Source organism: Bos indicus, chromosome 25, assembly GCF_029378745.1.
Source record: "Bos indicus isolate NIAB-ARS_2022 breed Sahiwal x Tharparkar chromosome 25, NIAB-ARS_B.indTharparkar_mat_pri_1.0, whole genome shotgun sequence".
NCBI lineage: Eukaryota > Metazoa > Chordata > Mammalia > Artiodactyla > Bovidae > Bos > Bos indicus.
Window position 1 is genome coordinate 22836002 of NC_091784.1, and position 21868 is coordinate 22857869.

The window sequence follows — 21868 nt, forward strand, 5'->3', positions numbered from 1 at the left end:
GACATCATTCTGCCTCCTTGTCTTCAATCAGATTTAGACCTTTCCTTAAACGTGTTCATTCGCTACCTGGGTCATTTGGATGGTGGCTTGGACAGGAATGTCCGTAACAATGAATGAAAACAGTGGATAAGGTAGTGATTATATTCTGGAAGCTGAGTCAAGTAGGCTTGCTGAGGTCTGGAATTTGGATTTGGATCTGTTGTCGGTGGGATGGTGCTGTATTAACGCATGGAATTAACTGTGCTTGAAATACCTTTAGGTGCATCTTCCCAAGATTAAGAGCCCTTGGCTCTGACCTTGGGCAGTAGCGCTGGTCTGTTTCTACCCCAGGCAAACCCCTTCTCCCCTGTGGGGCCACATAAACTCCATTTTCCAGGAGTTTGGGATGTATATGGGATGCGAAGGTGTGTAGGACATATCCCAGTTTTACAAAGAAAATGCTTTGGGGAAATAGGTTTGAGTTCTTTCATTAAGTGTGTATTGAGTGATTTTAAAGTAGTTTCATAAGGGAAAACTCATTATTTTGTTCACAGGAACTTAATATACGAAGTCTGATGGGAAATCATCAATTCTAGATAAGCAATGATGGTCTACTAACTCTGAAAAATTGTATGAAATATCTAAAATGAAATAGGTTACTGTCATTGTTATTCGTCCAGTAATCACGCAAGCAAATAGAAGCAGAACGTGACCAGGTAAAGTTCTGTGACAGAGAGGTCCATGGTGCTTTGAGAAGATGTAAGAGGGAAATATAACATCTGAGAGGGCAGGGAAGGAGCCTCTGAGGAAACAACACAGGAGGTTAACCAAGTAAAGGGGGAAAAAAGCCTTTCATTCCAAGAGGAGAGCAGATATAAAGGCCCTGTGTTGGGCGATCTGTTGCAACTATGGGATGCTCAAAGATGGCCAGTGTGGCTGGAGCAGAGAGAGCAAAGTCTGAGTTCAAAGTGCGGCTGGGAGGTGGTGGGGGTCAGAGTAGTGCTGGCTTTGGCAAGGGTTTGGGCATTATTCCAAGAACCCTCTTAGAGTCCCCTCAGGTAGATAGAAATAGTACTTGGATCCTGACCCTTGTCTTGAGCCTGCACCCTCCGTAAAACCTGGTGATGGTTCTGACCCAGTGGGACTTCCCATCATGGAAGCAAGTGGAGTAAACATGTTGGCCGTGGGCTCATCAGTCATTCTCCAGGGAACTCTATCACAGGTTCTTCCTCACAGGGCCACTCAAGCCCAAATGAGTGGATGAAAGTTAAGAACTGGACACTGGGAACTTCCCCGCTGGTCCAGTGGTTAAGAATCCGCCTGCCAATCCAGGGGACACGGATTTGATCCCTGGTCTGACAAGATCCCACGTGCTGCGGGGCAGCTAAGCCTGGACACCACAACCACGGAGTCTGGGTGCTGAAAATACTGAAGCCTGAGCCCCTAGAGCCTGTGCTCCGCAACAAGAGAAGCCTCTGCAACGAGAAGTCCGAGGACTGCAGCCAAAGAGTAGCCGCTGCTCGCTGCAACTAAAGAAAAGCCCGTGTGCAGCAGCGAAGACTCAGCATAGCCAAAAATAAATAAATAAATAAAAAAGAACTGGACACTGATTTTTTTTTTTTTTTAAAAAAGGTAGGACTGGAGGGCAGGCCTTCCACAGAGCTCTTTCCAGTTCCTTCCCTCAACTTTCTGATGGAGTGGTGTCCGTTTGCTGCGGAGTTAAAAATGTCCTCTTGTGGATGAGAAAAAGGAAATAAGACCAGTGTTTTCTTATATAAAATGAAGTCTCAGTTTTGCAAAATAATTTCTTCTGTCTTAGGGCAGCTGGGGTGACATTTCAGAACACCCAGGAAAACATTTCTTACATGAACAGAGCATTTGTCTGGGCCAGTTACTGGCTTGAAGGAAAGGACTGTTTTATCTGCGTGCAACAAAACGTGTCCCTTTATTTCCCGAAAGAGCCTGCAAACGCTTGTTTATGCCTGAGTGGTAATCGCTCCACACCATAGTTTGTTGATTAAAAAAATGTTTCCAAGAGACCGAAAATTGTTCCCAGACACATAGAGGAATTTCAGTTGACCTTGAACGTGAGAAATGTAATCCCTGTGCAATAACCAATTAGCACCCAGAATGACTCAGAAATTACTTTCAAGCCTCTTATCTGGAGAAATTCTGAGTGATGGTAAAATCGAGCTGCAGAAATTGGCATAATAGAATTTCATGGTAGGGTGAGCTTGGTGAAGTTACTGCTCGTGGTCTGTTTTAGGACGTCGGAGGAGGCTGTTTGGGGACTTCTGTCCGGCCATGGTCTTGCTGATAGGCTGGGGAAAGCTCCACCATTTTGCTTGGTTCCAAATGGGTCTTCTGAGAGTTGTAGACATTTTTTTTGGGTGGTTGATTTTTAAATTTTTTATTAATAGTTATTTTTAATTAATTGATTATTGGTTTACAATAATGGTTTGGTTTCTGTCACACATCAACATGAATTAACCACAGGTGTACATATATCCTTTGCCTCTCCAATATCCCTCCCATTCCCTCCCACCTCCCGCTCATTCCCACCCTTCTAGATTATTCCAGAGTCCCAGTTTGAGTTCCTGAGTCATACAGAAAATTCCCATTGGCTATCTATTTACAGAGAAATTTTTGATTTAATAAAATGCTCACTGCTGCTGCTGCTGCTAAGTTGCTTCAGTCTCTCTATGTGCCTTTTATTAAGTGTTTTAGAAGTATTAACTCATATAATTCAATCCTTACAGCCACCTTGACTGGTTGGTACTCCTATCATCCCCCTTTATCTTTTACAGATGAGGAAACTGAGGCCCAGAGAGGTTAAGCAACTTTCTAACATCCCTCAGCTGGTCGCTGTCTCACTTTGAGTTTCCCCAGAAACAGACTCTCAGGATTCAAGTCCACATGGTTTCTTTAGGGGCTTCTCAGGTGGCGCTAGTGGTAAAGAACCTACCTGCCATGCTGGAGACATAAGAGACTCAGGTTCACTCCCTGGGTTGAGAAGATCCCCTGGAGGAGGGAGTGGCAACCCACTCCAGTATCCTTGCCTGGAGAATTCCATGGACAGAGGAGCTTGGCAGTGACACCGAGAAGCATCTAGCGTAGTGAGGACGTGAGGCAGGGAGAGGAAGCGAGTTGGGAAAGGATGTACTATCAGCAAGATACCACTGTGGGCAACTGGAGTTTAATCCTGCTTTAGCTGGGGTTTAGCGTGGGCCACAGGGTTTCCAGTCAAGGAGCAAGCAGCTGAATTATTATCCACCAGTCCCCCTTCCATCACTGGCTGCTTCTGGGGAATTAGCTTGTCAGCGGTTTCAACTTGGCCTGCCAGTGGACTATACTTGCTCCTGCAGTCAGGAAATGAGCCTGTAGACAGAGTCACAGGTGTCAGCGGCCAGCAGCCCAGGTGTAGAGGGGCGGGGGTCGGGGGGCGCCAAAGGGTCTTGGCTGGATGACTGGGGCTACAGCTGTGCAGCGTAGCCTGTGCTGTTCAGGTGGTTCAAGAGCCAGCTTGCCTGCATTTGAGTCCCAGCTCTTCCCTTCCTTGCTGGGTGCTGAAGGCAAGTTACTTTCTCTCTGAGCTTTTGATTCCCCATCTGCAAAGTGGGGGTATCATGATACTTCTGCTCTCTGGAGGGTCTGTGGCAGTGAATGAAACAATGCGCTTTAAACAGTCTGGGGACTTCCCTGGTGCTCCAGTGACTAAGACTCTGTGCTCCCAGGGCAGGGGTTGGGGTTCCAACCCCTGGTCAGGGAACTAGATCCCGCATGTTGCAGCTAAGACCTGGTGCAGCCAAATAAAAAAATTGAATAAATAAATCAGCCTGGCATGTGATATTATTCAGATGTCAGCCCATCATTATCATCCTCCCAGAATACATACAGAATAAATAATGCTCCAGACCTGCCCCTCCTGGTCTTTGGAAGGGCTGCTTGGGGGTTCAGAGCATCAGCGTGGACTCGTAGTCTACTGGGGTCTCTGCCACCACTGTTGGGTGTGAAAGTGCCCTAGGAGCTCCTTGCAGAGGGTAGGGGTGGTAGAGGAGTTTAGTTTAAGCCAATACAGGCATTCTTCATCTGAAACGGAGCCCTGAAGCCTGGCAGCCCAGGTGCCTTCACCCTCCCCTGGCGCAGCCTGGCAAGAGGCAGGGCTCTTTCTCAGAAGCACCTCTGTCTGCTCTCTCTTTGAGCGCTGAGTCCTGGGGCTCTAAATTGCAGACATGAAAAGGCGACCATTAGTGTATCCTGTTTCTGAAGGCATATTCAGCCCAGCAAGACAGAAGATCATTTAAATTTGGGCCTCAGTTTTAAAATGTGTTTGCTCTTCGATGGAGGACCTTGCTAGGCACGAGGTGGCTGGGAGTTCAGAGGGACACAGGACAGGATTCTTGTTCTCCAAAGATCACAAGCCCAAAAGTGTCTAGGATCTGGGCAGATAACAAGGAGTGGGAAGAGCTTGGTGTGAGACAGCAGGGCTGGTGGTGAGAGCGGTAAATGAGATAAACTGGAGCCCGAATGTCCCGTCTACAGGCACGGTGGCTTATGGATGGGCCCAGTGTTGCCAGATCTACTTCTTTAGAAGAAGCAAGGATTTGGGGTTTTAATATGGTATCTTCACCCCACTCCAGTACTCCTGCCTGGAAAATCCCATGGATGGAGGAGCCTGGTGGGCTGCAGACCATGGGGTCGCTAAGAGTTGGACACGACTGAGTGACTTCACTTTCACTTTTCACTTTCGTGCATTGGAGAAGGAAATGGCAACCCACTCAAGTGTTCTTGCCTGGAGAATCCCAGGGATGGGGCAGTCTGGTGGGCTGCCGTATATGGGGTTGCACAGAGTCAGACATGACTGAAGTGACTTAGCAGCAGCAGCAGCAGCTCCTAATTTTTAACAGATGTCAAGCAATGTAAATATTAGTGCAGACCAGGCCAACAGGCTATTAGACTTCTGATCTAGCATGTAGAGGCTAAGATAACATGCTTAGTTCAGGCTTTGATCACAAAAAGCCATAGACTGACATTTATTTCTCATAGTTCTGGAGGCTGGAGAGTCTAGGGTCAAGGTGCTGGCAGAATTGTCTGGTGAGAGTCTGCTTCCTGGTCCATAGTCATCTTATCACTGTGTCCTCACATGTGAAAGGGGCAAAGGAACTCTCTAGGGTCTCTTTAATTGGGGCACTAATCCCATCCGTGAGGGCTCCACCCTCATGACCTAATCCCCTCCTGCAGGCCCCACCTCCTAACACCATCACCTTTGAGGGTTAGGATGTCAGCATGTGTCAGCTTTGGGGAGGACACAGACATCTGTCTACAGCATAAGCCCACTTTACCTAAGAGGAAAGTCACACAAGCAAATTGAGATGGAGTGTGGAATTCAGAAGAGAGAAGGTTTCTTGCAGGACTGAGGAATGAAGCTGTTTCCCACTTGCTGCTCCTTGAAGAACAGGAAAAAAATTTTCCTCTAAGCAATCAAAGGGAGAAATGGGAGAGTGAGCATGCCTCACTCCTTCCCCTTCAGGGGGTGTGCTGGGCCCTGCAGGTGGAGGGAAGCAGATCTCAGGGCTGGAACAGGGACTGGGAACCAGGCACGGTCAGGACATGGATCTTCATGGGCTGGAGATTGGAGTGTGTGAATCAGGTGGGCCCCGAGTCAGGGTTCAGAGACATCATAATAAAGCAAGGGGATGGTGGCGGTGGGGAGGGAGATAGTGGGGCAGGAGGGAGGGAGGGGACGTGTTTGGATCAGGACAGCCAGGGAAAATCTCTGGGAGCTGGAGGGTGAGGATTTGGGATGATAGGAAGACATGGCCTCCAAAAGCAATGTGGCTTCTGTTCTAGACTCTTTTCTTTCTTTCTTAAATGCTTTTAAAAAATATGAACCGTTTTTAAAGTCTTTATTGAATTTGTTACAAATTGTTTCTGTTTTATGTTTTGGTTTTTTGACCCCAAGGCATGTGGGATCTTAACTCCCGGACCAGGGATCAAACCCACACTCCCTGCGTTGAAAGGTGAAATCTTAACCACTGGACCACCAGGGAGGTCCCTAAGCTCTTTTCTTGTTTACAGTTTCCCTGGCTATCTGCTTTTAACTACCCCTTCCATGCCTTAACGCTCAAATCCATCTCCAGTTCTTATGTCATTTCTTAACCCGAAACCCACATGATACAACTGCTCACTGGGTATTTATTTACACTGGGTTGTCCCAGAGACACTTAAATCTCGACAAATCTTTATTAAAAAATAACTGGACCAAGAATCCTCTCGAATACCTTGCTAGTAGCCAAAATGCAGAGAAAACACAAATGCCTGTAAACAAGAGAATGAACTTAAACAGTGAATGCTACTCAGCAGTACAAAAGCAAACCACTGATTCGTGCGTGCAGCAAACGACGTGAGTGAATTTCAAGACCATTATGATGAGTGAGAGAAGCCAGGCGCGAAAAACGACATACCCCATGGAGGAAAACTTAACACTCTCACAGTACGTCTGATGCCAAGCGTATGGGTTTTCCATCCCAAGAAATTCTCCAGTTCTCTGTGGACACCAACTAGGTGTTCTCCAGTTTAATTCAGTTTGGACACTAGCTGCTCAGAGTCAGCACAAACCTCATAGGTTAAGGGCTCATTCCTACAGGACATCCCCCCTGCAACTTTCTTTTTTTTTTTTAATTTTATTTTATTTTTAAACTTTACAGTATTGTATTAGTTTTGCCAAATATCGAAATGAATCTGCCACAGGTATACATGTGTTCCCCATCCTGAACCCTCCTCCCTTCTCCCTCCCCATACCATCCCTCTGGGTCGTCCCAGTGCACAAGCCCCAAGCATCCAGTTTCGTGCATTGAACCTGGACTGGCAACTTGTTTCATACATGATATTATACATGTTTCATTGCCATTCTCCCAAATCTTCCCACCCTCTCCCTGTCCAACAGAGTCCATAAGACTGATCTATACATCAGTGTCTCTTTTGCTGTCTCATACACAGGGTTATTGTTACCATCTTTCTAAATTCCATATATATGCGTTAGTATACTGTATTGGTGTTTTTCTTTCTGGCTTACTTCACTCTGTATAATAGGCTCCAGTTTCATCCACCTCATTAGAACTGATTCAAATGTATTCTTTTTAATGGCTGAGTAATACTCCATTGTGTATATGTACCACAGCTTTCTTATCCATTCATTTGCTGATGGACATCTAGGTTGCTTCCATGTCCTGGCTATTATAAACAGTGCTGCGATGAACATTGGGGTACACGTGTCTCTTTCCCTTCTGGTTTCCTCAGTGTGTATGCCCAGCAGTGGGATTGCTGGGTCATAAGGCAGTTCTATTTCCAGTTTTTTAAGGAATCTCCACACTGTTCTCCATAGTGGCTGTACTAGTTTGCATTCCCACCAACAGTGTAAGAGGGTTCCCTTTTCTCCACACCCTCTCCAGCATTTATTGCTTGTAGATTTTTGGATCGCAGCCATTCTGACTGGCGTGAAATGGTACCTCATAGTGGTTTTGATTTGCATTTCTCTGATAATGAGTGATGTTGAGCATCTTTTCATGTGTTTGTTAGCCATCTGTATGTCTTCTTTGGAGAAATGTCTGTTTAGTTCTTTGGCCCATTTTTTGATTGGGTCATTTATTTTTCTGGAGTTGAACTGTAGGAGTTGCTTGTATATTTTTGAGATTAGTTGTTTGTCAGTTGCTTCATTTGCTCCCCCTGCAACTTTAGACTCCAATTATAAATATGCTGGTCTCCTATTCTCCCCTGATTTCATGGAATTTGTTGCCATTCGGAGGCATCATTTTGCTATTCACAACAGCAAGCCTCTCCCCGATTGCATTGAGGACCAACGTGGGCCTCATCCATCCATTATCCTACAAAATATGTAGCTGGAAACTTTGCTGGTTGTCTGGGATATTGTGGAATATAAGACATACTCCCTGCCCTGGAAGGTTTCCAGTCTGTTGGGAAAACAAGCAAACACACAGTTAACCTGCAGCATAAATGGAGAGTGAGGTGGATGAAGGGAGCAGATAGGGAAGTCTTATCCAGACAGAGAATCCAGGAAGACTTCCCCGAGAAAGTGAGAATGTGGAGCAGAGAATGTGGGTAACTAGGTTGGTGAAGGGGAGAGAATAATCATCCATACGGGAGCAATAGTAAGTGTAAAGGCTCTGAGGTAGGAGGGCCCTGGGACTCTAGGATGTGAAAGGACAATGAAGCTGGGTTTGTAGGGAAGAAGGACCCAAGAAGTGAAGAGATTGGAAAAGGGGAGAGCCTGATCAGACTGGGTCATCTGGGCCCATGAAAGCACCAAGGTTCTTAAAAATGCTGGGTCACTACTGAAGCATTTTAAGCTTGGTTGACTTGGTTGAGTGTGAAGGAGCAGAAGTCCCAGTGTGTGTGTTAGCCACTCTTGTCCAACTCCTTGTGACCCCACGGACTGTAGCCCGCCAGGCTCCTCTGTCTTTGGAATTCTCCAGGCCAGAATACTGAGGTGGGTTGCCATTCCCTTCTCCAGGGGATCTTCCCAATCCAGGAATCAAACCCGAGTGTCCTCCATTGCAGGAAGATTCTTTACCATCTGAGCCAGGGAAGCCGTGAAAGTCACAGTTGCTGCATGTAAAGCCCAGTGTGGAGGGAGCCAGGGTGGGTTGTCCAGGTGAGGGATGATGACAGGTGGAGATGGAAGGAGGAAGGAATTCTCAAGACAGCTGGGAGGAAGCAATGACAGTTTCTGGTGGTGGACGAGACACGAGGGATAAAAGAAACATGGAGGTGCCAAGTCTGGCCTTCACGTTTTGAGTTTGCATTGTGGATACTGGGCTGTGCTTTTCACCGAGTCAGGGGCATAAGTTGCAGGATCCACAGCTTGCCACCGCGCTTGAGTTTGAACACTTAACGCAGGCATCCTCCAACTCTGACGATGTTTTCTATGTGCTTCTCCCTCCAGAGAGCCAAGATCGGTCCTGGGCCCAAGACTCCTGAAGAAAAGACGACCAACACCATCTCCAAATTTGACAACAACGGCAACAGGGACCGGATGAAATTGACCGATTTTAACTTCCTGATGGTGCTGGGAAAAGGCAGCTTTGGCAAGGTACAGTGTGGCTGGGTGGAGGCACCTGCTGCAGAAGGAACCAGCTAACAAGGCAGGCACATTTGCTGTTCATATGGGGCTTATGTTCCAGGGAGGGAGAGAGTGAAAAGTAAATAGAGCTACACTCCAGTTGGTAACCAGTACTGTGAAGGAAATAAATGGAGTGCTGTGTCACAGGCAGATAAAGAAGGGACCCACTCATGGGACGAATTGAGAGAGTATCTTTGACATAAATACACGACCATGTATAAAGTAGATAGCTAGTGGTTCCCTCTGCTCTACGGCACAGGGAGCTCATCTCTGTGCTCTGTGATAACCTAGAGGGGTGGGATGGGGGGCTGCTGGGAGGGAAGCTCAAGAGGGAGGGGTTTTACATATACTTACAACTGATTTACATTGTTGTACAGCAGAAACTAGCACACCACTGTAAAGCAATTATACTCTGATTAAAAGGTAAGTTTTTAAAAAAGAAAGGACCTACTCAGACTGAGAATGTGATGTAGAAACTGAGACCTGAAGGTTGAGAATTAACCAGCCATACATTCAGAGACCTAGGAAAGATTGTTTGTGGCAGAGAGAACGGCAAGCGCAAAAGCCCTGAGGTAGGGAAGGGCTGGGCACATTCTAGGCACTGTCAGAGGTGCTGGGCCAAAATGCCATGAGGTGAGGGAGGTTGTGGGATGTGAGGTTGCAGAGGTGGGAGGGGCCTGATCTTGCAGAGCCTTAAGAGCAGTAACGAGGAGTTTGGATTTGACTCACAATGCAGTGGGGAGCCACTGAGAATCTTAAGCAGAGAAGTGACATGATCAGATTCAGTTTTGGAAAAGATCACTCTTGCAGCTGAGAATGGAAGTGGCTCTTTTCAAACAGCCGCATGGTTGAAGGATGTCTCTGGGACTTGTAGAGCGATTCTGGATGCTTTTATAGATACCAGGAGATGCTGTTTTACTGAAGTTGAGATTGCATTATAAGTATTCCTGACTTGTTTAGTGTTGTTTTGAGTCCTTTAATCCCTGTGTGTGCCACCAACACGTCTCACATCAATCTCATTCCATGAACTCAGGTGTGCAAAAAGTATCAAATTTCTTTCCCATCTCTATAGCATAAGTCAAAACTCTGGGAATTATCCTCTACTCCTCCTTGGCCCCCCTCTTACCCCAGGTCCGCATAATAGTGAGTCTAGATAGGTCCTCCTACAAAACATATCATGAATTTACTGAGTTCTCTCCATCTTCACTAATTCAGTCCTAATCTATACCATACATTACCACCTGGACCACTGCAGACGTTCCCAACTGGTTACCCTGCTTCTACTCTGGTGACCTGTAATTAATACACTTCCATGCAGCAGCCATAGTTATTTTTAAAAGCTTTACATTAGGTCAAATCACTCCCCTGCTTGAAATCCTCCAGTGGCTTCATAAACAGAATACATTCTGTCCTGTGTCCTGGGCTTACATCGCTCTTTAAAATCTGGTCCTTGTTCTCTGTTTGATGCCTTCTTTTTCTTTCCTTCTCCCCATCACCCACTGTGCTTGGGCCGCATTGGAGGTTCTTTGAAACGTACAAAGCTCCTTCTTCTCTTAGCGCTTCTGTGATGCTGTTCCCTTCCTTTATTATTTGCAGAACTGGCTCTTTCTTGTCATTTCCCTCTCTACTTAGATGTCACCTCTTCTGAGAAGCCTTCCCTGACCACCGCTCAGAAGAGCCATGCATTCGTTCTCCATTATATTTAACTTTCCCAGCACCCACCACCAGCGGATACTTCTCTTGCTTGTCTATTCATTTGTCTCCTCATTCTAAGATCTGAGTTCCACAAGAGCCAGGAGCTGTGTCGTGTTCACCAGTGCTTGTGGGTTGAATTCATGCAGAACCTAGACTGAATGCATGAATTTTCTCGAAGGGCCACAAGGTCCGTCCTGCTACTGCAGTGAAATAAGAAATCTGAGATGGTGGCACAAAGGTGGAAGAGCCTTGGCAGGGAGTGGGACTAGAGAGTAGGAGCACAGAGTAAGATTGCTGAGCCGCCTGGAGGTTTGGGAGGCTAAAGAATCGGCAGTGGTGATAGCAGAGGTCCATGCCATTGTGTGCTTTTTGCCAGCAGTTCTGAGCGGCCTGAGGGTGGAGACGGAGTAGCGTCAATAGATGGTGGATTTGAGCTAAGTATGGGGATTAGCCCTAGAAGATCACGGTAATAAGGGAGTCAGGGTTTCAGGGGAGAGGGATATCCACTGCAGATCCAACAGAGGCTGTTCTAATAGGTACTCAGGAAAACTGTACTGAATAAATGAGTAACAGTGGCATCTAGACCAGAGGAAGTCATAGCAGGAAGAGGTTTATCACCTTGGTGTGGGAAAGAAGTCTAGAGGCCTAGGGATGAGAAACAAGTGGATGAGGCCATGAGATTTTTTTTTTTTTTAAGGAGAAAGGGGTTAGATTCTAAAACCCTGGCTCTTGCTCTTTTGTGGATGTTCTGCTCGCTCTTTCTGGAAGCTTTTTAGTTTTTAAGATTTATTTACTCGACGGCACTGAGCCTTAGTTGTAGCTTGTGCTGTGCGTAGTCTCTCAGTCGTGTCCGACTCGGCGACCCTGTGGACTATAGCCTGCCAGGCTCCTCTGTCCATGGGGATTCCCCCAGCAGGAATACTGGAGTGGGTTACCATGCCCTTCTCCCAGGGGCATAAAGGGGTCCTTATTGTGGCATTCGAACATTTAGTTGCCACGTGCAGGATCTATGTCCCTGACCAGGGATTGAACCTGAGTCCCCTGCATTGGGAGCACGGAGTCTTAGCCACTGGACCACGAGGGAAGTCCCAAGGCCAGGAGATTTAAAATGCTAGCTCTTGGGGCATGTGGATTTCAAAGATGGGGTGGTTTCCATGATGACAAGGAGGAAGGTGGCCTACATGAAGAAGAGGTTCTAATAAGCTGAGGCTGTCAGGCAGTTTTAAAAATTAAATTACATTTTTAATAAGCAGTATATTCCCATGGTTCATAATGAAAAGGATATTAGAAGGATAAACACTGAGAAGTCTTGCTCCCACCCAAGTTCACATCCTTCTGTGCCCCCTCCCTGCTACTGCCCCTCCATATATAAGCTGTTTCGTTGATTTAATTTGCATCTTTCCAGTTTTCTCCCTGCTAATTTAACAAATATAAATATGCATGTTTATTCTTGTCCTTGTTGTCTCAAAAGTTAGCAGACTGCACACACAGTTCTTCACCTTTTGGATCACTCAACAAATGGGAAAGGTTTTTCTTTGGCCGTGCTGCGTCTTCATTGCTGTGTGGGCTTTTCTCTAGGTGCGGCAAGGAAGGGCTACTCTCTGGGTGCGGTGGGCAGGCTTCTCATTGGGGTGGCTTCTCTTGTGGTGGAGCACTGGGCTCTAGGGCGCTTGGGCTTCAGTCATTGCTGCTCCCGGGCTCTAGAACCCAGGCTCAGTAGTTGTGGTGCTCAGGCTTGGTTGCTTCTCAGCATGTAGGATCTTCCCAGACCAGGGATCCAACCTGTGCCCAATTAGCAGGTGGATTCTTTACCGCTGAGCCACCAGGGAAACCCTGACTGGAAAGTTTTTGAGGAGTGGAAGTTCCAGAGGGTGTTGCAAAAAGGACTAGGTTTGGGGGGTGGGGGCTGTAGAGGAATTGGAGAGCAGGTCCTTGGGGAATAGTGAGGGAATTAGAATAAATCATGCGTTTCCATGGAAACGGTTATAATAATTGAGAGTTCTGTTCCAGTCTGGGATGTGGCATCAAATGAATCACAGAGGAAAACAACAGTATGTCATGAAAGCAACTAGAATAACAAAAACCTCTGCCATCCTTTAAAGCGTAGAGCAATCCTGGGCAACTCACGTTTTGCCAACCACGGTTTTAGACAAATGTGGTTTTATATTTGAATGTCTACTTTTTACCGTTTTGTTATCTTGTAGGCTATATACATTAAATCCCATACATGGAAGAACAAGGCAGCAGTAGTGCTCCCCCTTCCAAAGATGAAAGACGTGGACCTTTGGGTAATCTGTTCACACGTCCCCTCCCCCAGGCCCACAGTGTCAGATGTGGCTCAGAAAAGCCTGCTGTTCAGCACGGCACTAATTTGTGGAGTGACTAGAGAGTGACACACGCGTTTTGCTAAGACCTGTGAAAATGAAGCAAGGGACAAAGCAAGTGTGAAGGCCGTTGAGTTCCAAATGAGTAAACTCTGTTGCAAAAACTTGAACAGGAGGCACAGTTTGGAGAGTTCGTTTGCTTTCCTGGCCATGAGAGAGTGTTTCCCAGGAGGGTCATCGTACGAGGGCAGGGCATCTCAGCATCTCTGGCTTTCTTGGAGACGGATGCCCTCTAGGACTCTTGTTACAGAGCATTTATTTGCATGTATTATTTTGTTATTTAATGTTTATTTTTATAGTTTGATCCTTCGCTCTATTTATTACGATTTCTTTTTTTATATATTTGTGTATCTGTTGGGCTGTGTCGAGTCTCAGCTGTGGCATGTAGCATCTTCATTGCGGCGCGCAGACTCTGTAGTTGAGGCACGTGGGCTCTGGAGTGCGAGGGCTCAGTGGTTGCGGTGCATGGGCTTTGTTGCTTCTCAGCACGTGGGATCTTAGTTCCCTGACCAGGGATCGAACCCTTGTCCCCTGCATTGCAAGATGTATTCTTAACTACTGGACCACCAGGAAAGTCCCTTTTATGATTTCTTGAACCTTCGATTTCTGCTTTGCCAACCTTTACACTTTTCAAGAATTTAACCTCTGTGGTTGTCGAGTGATTTCTGTGGTTAAAATTGTGCAGCAGATATGTGAATTGGACAGATGGGCACTGTCCAGACCAATTATACAAGGGAAGTTTATGAAGTAAGCAGAGAAAGTCCCTGATCAGGTATATATGTGTGTGTGGTCTTTGTGTGCTCAGTCCAACTCTTTGTGACCCCATGGACTGTAGCCCGCCAGGCTCCTCTGTCCATGGGAGTCTCCAGGCAAAAATACTGGAGTGGCATGCCATTTCCTCCTCCCAGGAATCTTCCCAACCCAGAATCAAACCTGCGTCTCCTGCAGTTCCTGCATTGCAGGCAGATTCTTTACCACTGAGCCACTTGGAAAGACCTGATAAGGTATATACACAGCGCAAATGCAACTATTTACATTGTAAACTTGATTCCCCTAATTCTGAAGTACTAGAAGATAAACGGGTTTCCCAGGTGGTGCTAGTGGTAAAGAACCCACCTGCCAGTGCTGGAGACATAAGAGACACAGGTTCAATCCCTGGGTCAGGAAGATCCCCTGGAGGAAGGCATGGCAACCCCCTCCAGTATTCTTATCTGGAGAATCCTATGGACAGAGGAGCCTGGAGGGCTACAGTCCAGAGGATCATGCAGAGTTGGACAAGATTGAAGCAGCTTAGCATGCACGCATGCACGCCTGCACCGTGATGAATATCCATTGAATATTTAATTAATGCTAATATCACTTGCCTTCTGACACTTCAGATGTGCTTGTGGTAATGATTTGTCTGATCCAGATCTTTTTAGAAAATTATGCGGGGAAGTTTGAGTGAGGGTTTTCTTATTATTTCCTTATACTTGTGGACTCTTGCTCATGGAGGGTACTGGCCAACTGGGGGACTTCGGGGTGTAGGGAGGGCAGGTACATGTCATGGTGGACATATAGGTAACATAAAAAAGCTCAAATCCAGCAGCACAAAAGATCTATCACAGGAAATGATCAGAAGTAGAAAAAATGAAAATAGCCCAAATGTTCATCAGTAGTATGAAAGTTAAACATATAATGGTGTATCCATGATACTTTCAAAAGAATATGGTCTTTCTATCTTTCATATCTCTGTTTGTCATTGTGGACAGACATCCATGACACAGTATCAAGTAAAAATAGAAGCAAACCACAGAATGCTATGATTAGTGGTGTAACATAAACTGTACACAGAATCATTTTATTTAGGTAATATACTCAGAGACCCTACTCTCACTGGACTTCCCCCCAACATTTTATCAGGAAAAAATGTTAAAAATATAGAAAAGTTGAAAGAATTATACAGTAAGCATCCGTAATACCCAGTACCTAGATTCTACATTTAGCATTTGACTATATCTGCTTTTTTGCTTTTTAAATATTTATTTGTTTGGCTGCATCGGGTCTTAAGTTGCGTCTTGCAAGATCTTTCATTGCAGCTCTTGGGCTTGCTAGTTATGGCTCAGGGGCCTAGTTGCTGTGCTGCATGTGGGATCTTAGTTTCCTGACCAGGGATCGAACCTGCATCCCTTGCTTTGGAAGGCAAAGCACTTAACCACTGGACCACCAGGGAAGTCCCTGACTGTATATATGCTCGATCACATGTCCATCCTTCTTTTTGTCTCTACATTAACCTATCTTTAATGCATTTCAAACCAAAATGCAGACATCAGTACACTTGACCCTGAATTCTTCAGCACGCACCTCATTTCACCAGAATTTAATATTTGTTTTTGATCATTTTAAGGTAAAATTTGCACACAACAAAATGCATGAAGTAGCATGTCATTCTGTGAATTTTGAAAAATGCATGCTTAAAAACCTAATGGGAATATAAACATTAATCAAAAAACTTCACACTAAACAGATGTAAAGTACAACTGTGATGTTTGCTGTATGCTGGGAGAACCTGAGGGAGTGGGCTTGGCTCTGGCTGCAGTCAGGAAAGGCTTCTTGGAGAAAGAGGCTCTTGAGTTTTACCTAAAGGATGAGCTAAGTTAACTGTGCCAAGAGGGGAGGGAGTAAATGGAAAATCTCAGAATGTCTCTTCTGGGACTCTCCTGGTGGTTGAGTGGTTAAGACTCCATACTTCCAATGCAGGGTCCGTGGTTTCAATCCCTGGTTGGGGAACTAAGATCTCATATGTGGCATGGCCAAAAATGAAAAAAAAAAAAAAAAAGTCTCTTCTTCCTGACCCCACAGCAAGCCCAGCCTGGTTAATCTGTGTGGCAGCCAAACACATAAGCTAGGTAGGGTAGATTCAGTTGTCATAGCAAACAGACCCCCTAAATCTGTACTGATTCAGACACAATAGAAGTTCAGTGTTCATTCATGCAAAGTCCAAGACGGGTGTTTCTGGCCTTGCCCACGCTCTCCATCTGGTGATTAAGTGACCCAGGTTCCTTCCATCCTACATGGCTCCATCAGTCCCTACAGCCTTGTTTTTGTCTGTACTCAGAGAGCAGAGGGGGAAAGAGTACAGAGGAGGCACAAGCTGCTTTTTAAAAGCCCTGATGTGGATGTGGTACCTGTCACTTCTGCCTACACGCTGTTGCAGAGAATTCAGTCACGTGCCTCAGAGCAAGGGATGCTGGGAGAGCAGTTTTGGTGGGAGGATAGTGGCTTCAGCCATAATCCCTACTTTTCAGCTCTGGTTGGAATTTTTCTCGATGACAAGAAAGACCTTCTGACTTTAACCTTTAGAACTCCTCATTTTTCATGCCCCACAAACAAAAACCATTAAGCCTCTCTTGATGACATTTCCTTGTGTTCAAATCATGGAACATGCCAGGTGTGAGTCCTGCTTTTCCTGAAGCATAGCATAAGCCAGGAATAAATCAAGTAGGAAGAAGTCAGCAGCTTATGAAATTAAAAGGAAAAGTGGAAAGTCTTTGGAAAAGCAGGTATTACTTTTATCTCTTCAAAAAGCTCCATTCAAGTCTTTTGCTTTAAATGCATCGAAGATGATCAAAAATAAAAAGCCAAGAGGTGAGAGACAAAACCATTCAGCTTCTTCTGGTGTTTGACTTTCCTCGAGTAATGACCAAAAGGCTGATGATACTAAGTGTCTGAATGTCACTGAGGCAGCTGTTGGGGGTTAACCCAGTGGCCCCCGGAGACTCAGTATTTGTGTACCACTCTCCAGGGTGCTGACGCCATCTCCCATAGCTCAAGATTCAGACTGTATAACAGGGTTGAGTATAGCCTTGACCAAGTTTCCCAGCTATTAGCTATTCATGCACCTGTAATTTTTTGAAACATGTATGTACTTCCTTTATATTATCTTAAATATTTTTTCTTTAAATGATTTAGTTGACTTCCTTCTCTTCTTCTTAGCATTGCCCTAAGTGATAATGTGTCTGAAATCACAGGCTTGATCTAGCAGTTACATATTTGTTTTAATATATCTCAGGAGAACGTATTAAAAGAAAAGTAATTTTGTCCTTGTATTGCTGATGGTACAAATACCACATTTTACAAAAAGAAAACTGTCTTAAAGGTCTTTCACTCACATGACAATTTGGTACTTCAACTACCATTGTATTCCTAAGAACATGAAGACTTCTGTTGCATTTTTGTTTATCTCCAGAAGGTACAGAAAGTCTCTGATCTTTCCTCTCCCCTATATCCTTTCCTTTAGATAAGGAGCATGCTCACCGTTTCCTGAGTCCTTCAAGATGTTTTCTGTGATCTTGACTTTCTCTTTCTTGTCCTTTACTCACTGACTATATCGGAGAATCAAACTGCTCTTTTGAGATTTGCTGCCTCCACTTCCTTCCCACTCACCTCTGCCTTGTCCTTTTGCCCTGTGACATCTACCCTCAGCAACCTCTGTTTCACCCATTATCAGTGATCTCATAGCTCCTAACTCTCCAGATCTGAGCGTGAAGCATGGTGGCTGCTTATGAAAGCAGCAGGCAGACATGAGGGAAAGGAACTGGGGCTAAGGTTGGAACCAATACCTGGAAGAAGTCATCATTTTTATAATAACTGCCTGCTGATGGCATAATTAAGGATTTATTCATTCAACAAGTATTAATTGATCATTCACTATGTGTCAGGCAGCCTTATAGGTGATGCTGAAAGCTCAGTTTCTCCATACATCAGTGCCGAATCAAATCTTGGAGACAGAGTTTTGGGTGGAGAAGGCAATGGCACCCAACTCAAGTACTCTTGCCTGGAAAATCCCATGGATGGAGGAGCCTGGTGGGCTGCAGTCCATGGGGTCACTAAGAGTCAGACACACTGAGCGACTTCACTTTCACTTTTCACTTTCACGCATTGGAGAAGGAAATGGCAACCCACTCCAGTGTTCTTGCCTGGAGAATCCCAGGGATGGGGGAGCCTGGTGGGCTGCCATCTATGGGGTCGCACAGAGTTGGACAAGACTGAAGCGACTTAGCAGAAAAGAATAGGTTTATTGCTTTTCCAGGCAAAGGGGGACACAGCAGGCTAATGCCGTCTGAACCACATGCCCCACTTGGGGAAGATAGTGACAAGTTTTACAGTAATTGTTCACAGAGGCCGTGATCAAGCTTGTGGATATTCTTCTAATGGGTTGGTGGTGAGATAAGTAGGAGTCAACATCACCGACCTTCAGTCCAGCTGGTCTGGGGTCTTGTGGGCAGCATACCATCATTAATTATTAACTTCTCCCACCTGGACGGGGTTTCAGTATCTGCAAAATAGCTCAAAGATATTGTTGTGTGTATCCCTTGATGCGGAAACAGGACCTTGCCCCAAGGCTGCTCTCCACTGTTTCTCCCTGGTCTCGCATCCCCTCCCCTCCCTAATTAACAACTGCTTGAGTCTGCCCATTGGAACTCAGGGAAGGTCATGTAGGTCAAATGAAGGTTGTTTCCTATAATCAGAGAAGTGGGGGACACAGAAAGACCTTGTGCCCACAAGCCCCACAGGGCCCTGCACGGTACCATAAGTGCAGAGAAAATGACTGTGAACAAAACAGGCAAAATTATCTGCCCTTGTGGAACATATATTCTCGTGGTGGTGGTAGTGAAGAGGCTGATGCTATCGCCTAACATTCTGAGTCCTCACTCAATGCCAGGCTTGTTGTAAGGGCTTTGTATGTATTGGCTTATGCTTCTGCTTTAATACAGTTGCTAATATCCCCATTGTACAGTTGAGGAAATGAGATGCAGGCAGTTGAAATAAATGTCAGAGAGCTAGTCAGTGGCATTTAACAGACCGGGTTTGGTTTGAATACGTGTGATCAGAGGCTCTTAACTGCTTGATACTTTTAACACCTGTATTTCTAGTTTCAACAGTGGTAGTCTCAGTGCAGTTCAGTTCAGTCGCTCAGTCGTGTCCGACTCTTTGCATGAACTGCAGCACGCCAGGCCTGCCTGTCCATCACCAACTCCCGGAGTTCACTCAAACTCACGTCCATCGAGTCGGTGATGCCATCCAGCCATCTCATCCTCTGTCGTCCCCTTCTCCTCCTGCCCTCAATCCCTCCCAGCATCAGGGTCCTTGATGAGTCAACTCTTCGCATGAGGTGGCCAAAGTACTGGAGTTTCAGCTTTAGCATCATTCCTTCCAAAGAACACACAGGACTGATCTCCTTTAGAATGGACTGGTTGGATCTCCTTGCAGTCCAAGGGACTCTCAAGAGTCTTCTCCAACACCACAGTTCAAAAGCATCAATTCTTCGGCGCTCAGCTTTCTTCACAGTCAAACTCTCACATCCATACATGACCACTGGAAAAACCATAGCTTTGACTAGACAGAGCTTTGTTGGCAAAGTAATATCTCTGCTTTTGAATATGCTATCTACGTTGGTCATAACTTTCCTTCCAAGGAGTAAGAGTCTTTTAATTTTATGACTGCAGTCACCATCTGCAGTGATTTTGGAGCCCAAAAACATAAAGTCTGACACTGTTTCCACTGTTTCCCCATCTATTTCCCATGAAGTGATGGGACTGGATGCCATGATCTTCGTTTTCTGAATGTTGAGTTTTAAGCCAACTTTTTCACTCTCCTCTTTCACTTTCATCAAGAGGCTTTTGAGTTCCTCTTCACTTTCTGCCATAAGGGTGGTGTCATCTGCATATCTCAGGTTCTTGATATTTCTCCTGGCAATCTTGATTCCAGCTTGTGCCTCTTCCAGCCCAGCGTTTCTCATGATGTACTCTGCATAGAAGTTAAATAAGCATGGTTGTCTCACCATGTCACAAATGTATTCTAGAAGGTTAACTGTTAACCCCTCTTATTTTCTCATCCTCCACCCCCTTCTCTTTCCCTCCAAGTGTAAGCAGAGTTTGCATGCCTTGTTTTCAGACTGAGCCTCTGCCGTTAGACGGACGGCATGCCCATCATGCTGGAAGGCTCCTGGTGTTCTGTTCTCCTTCCTCGCTCCGTGTTTGTCGATCACCATCTATGTGCCAACGCTCGTCAGCAGGGATTCCTAGGAGGGCTCCTGAGAATTCACTTCTCTCTTCTAGTGTCTGCACCTCTCACCTCCTCTGCAGGGTTTGCTCGTGAGATCCTCCGAGTCTGGGAGGCATCTCCAGTGTGTGCAGTAACTTTTCAGCTGGTTTCTTTTCAGCCGTCAACTTTCATTTCTTCTAACCCTCACCAGCTCTGTCAGCCATCCCCACCCTATACAGTTCCACTCACCCATCTCCATTGCCTCCATTGAGCTCATACTAATTGCCAGGGACCATGCTATTTTTAAAAATGATTTTATTTGTTAATTTTTGACTGTGCTGGATCTTCATTGTGGGGTTTTCTCTAGTTGTGGCGAGGACGGGCTGCTCTAGTTGCTTGCACAGGCTTCTTACTGTGGTAGCCTCTTGTTGCAGAGCATGGGCTCTAGACCACCGGATCAATAGTTGTGGTGCATGGGCTTAGTTGCTTCAAGACATTGGGATCTTCTGGGACCGGGGATCGAACCTGCGTCTCCTGCATCGGCAGGCAGATTCTTTACCACTGAGCCACCAGGGAAGCCCCCAAGCTATGGGTTTACATGGATCACATGTATTAATTCTCACCACAGCCCTGCTAGGTAGTTACTGATATTAACCCTATTAGACCTATTTGAAAACTGTAAGTCAGAGAGGCTGAGCGACCTCCCCGAGACCACACAGCTAGGAGGAGGCAAGACCAGGGCTTGAAATCAGGTTTTATGATTCCAGTTACCTCTTTCCTTCTCTAACAGCACTCTTCTCTACTTTGGGGTCCACTCATCTCCACCACACTGCTAGTCTTTTTTGAAACCATTTAAAATGAAGACTTTATGGGCTTCTCCTTACATCATGAAAAAAAAAAAGTGTAAAACTCTATTTTACAACTGATTCAAGGACAAATATATTAAAATTGCATGTTAAAGCATCTTCTTCAGCTTAAAAGTTAATTTTTTTCCCTTGTGATTTGGAAAGAAATGAAAAATACTTTCATGAGCCCCTGAAAAGATCGTGGTCCCCAGTGTGCTTGAAGTTGGCCCTGGCTGCTGACACCAGTGCCCCAACAGTGCAACCTTCAAGCTCTCTCCCCAAAAGCTGCCGGGGTACTTAACTAGCATGTGCTTTGAGTTTGGGCAAGAGAGAGAAAAATGCAGAGCTCCACCCCCAGACTCTAGTGTCTTCTCCTGGATCCCAGTAAAGCATTGAGTTACCCCAGGAAGAAATTGCCTGAAGAGATGAAAAGGCAGTTTAGTTTCTACCGGTAACAAAGGCCTTTTCTGAAGTCTCGGAGCTCCCGTTGTGGGAGTCTATCCTAATTTTAATCTCATTAGTGGTATGGATTCACACGCACACATATACATCCATACATTAGAAGTGGTTATATAATCCTACAGACAAAAGCTCTTCCCTTTACTTCAACCTGCTCTGCTATCGTCCTGCACCATATGGTGAGTCTTTTTATCATATGGTTCACAGATCGCTCAAAGTCTTTGCTACCTGTTCCCTTAATCCTTTTCCAGAGAACCTTTTGACATTTGCTGTCTGATCTTGGATTCCTGCCTTCTCTTTGGTTCTATCCCAATTATGGCTCCTTCCTCCCAGCCCCCAGT

The 21868-nt window shown here is 45.6% G+C and overlaps 1 protein-coding gene across 3 annotated transcripts in view; it reads left to right on the forward strand.

Annotated features, from left to right (window-relative positions):
* PRKCB (protein kinase C beta) overlaps positions 1 to 21868 on the forward strand; it is a 374732-nt gene that overhangs the window by 271349 nt on the left and 81515 nt on the right. For all 3 annotated transcript variants that reach the window (XM_019987893.2, XM_019987894.2, XM_019987895.2), the window contains one exon: positions 8942 to 9088. In XM_019987893.2, coding sequence (XP_019843452.1) covers positions 8942 to 9088 — 147 coding nt within the window. The remainder of the gene's footprint in view (positions 1 to 8941; positions 9089 to 21868) is intronic.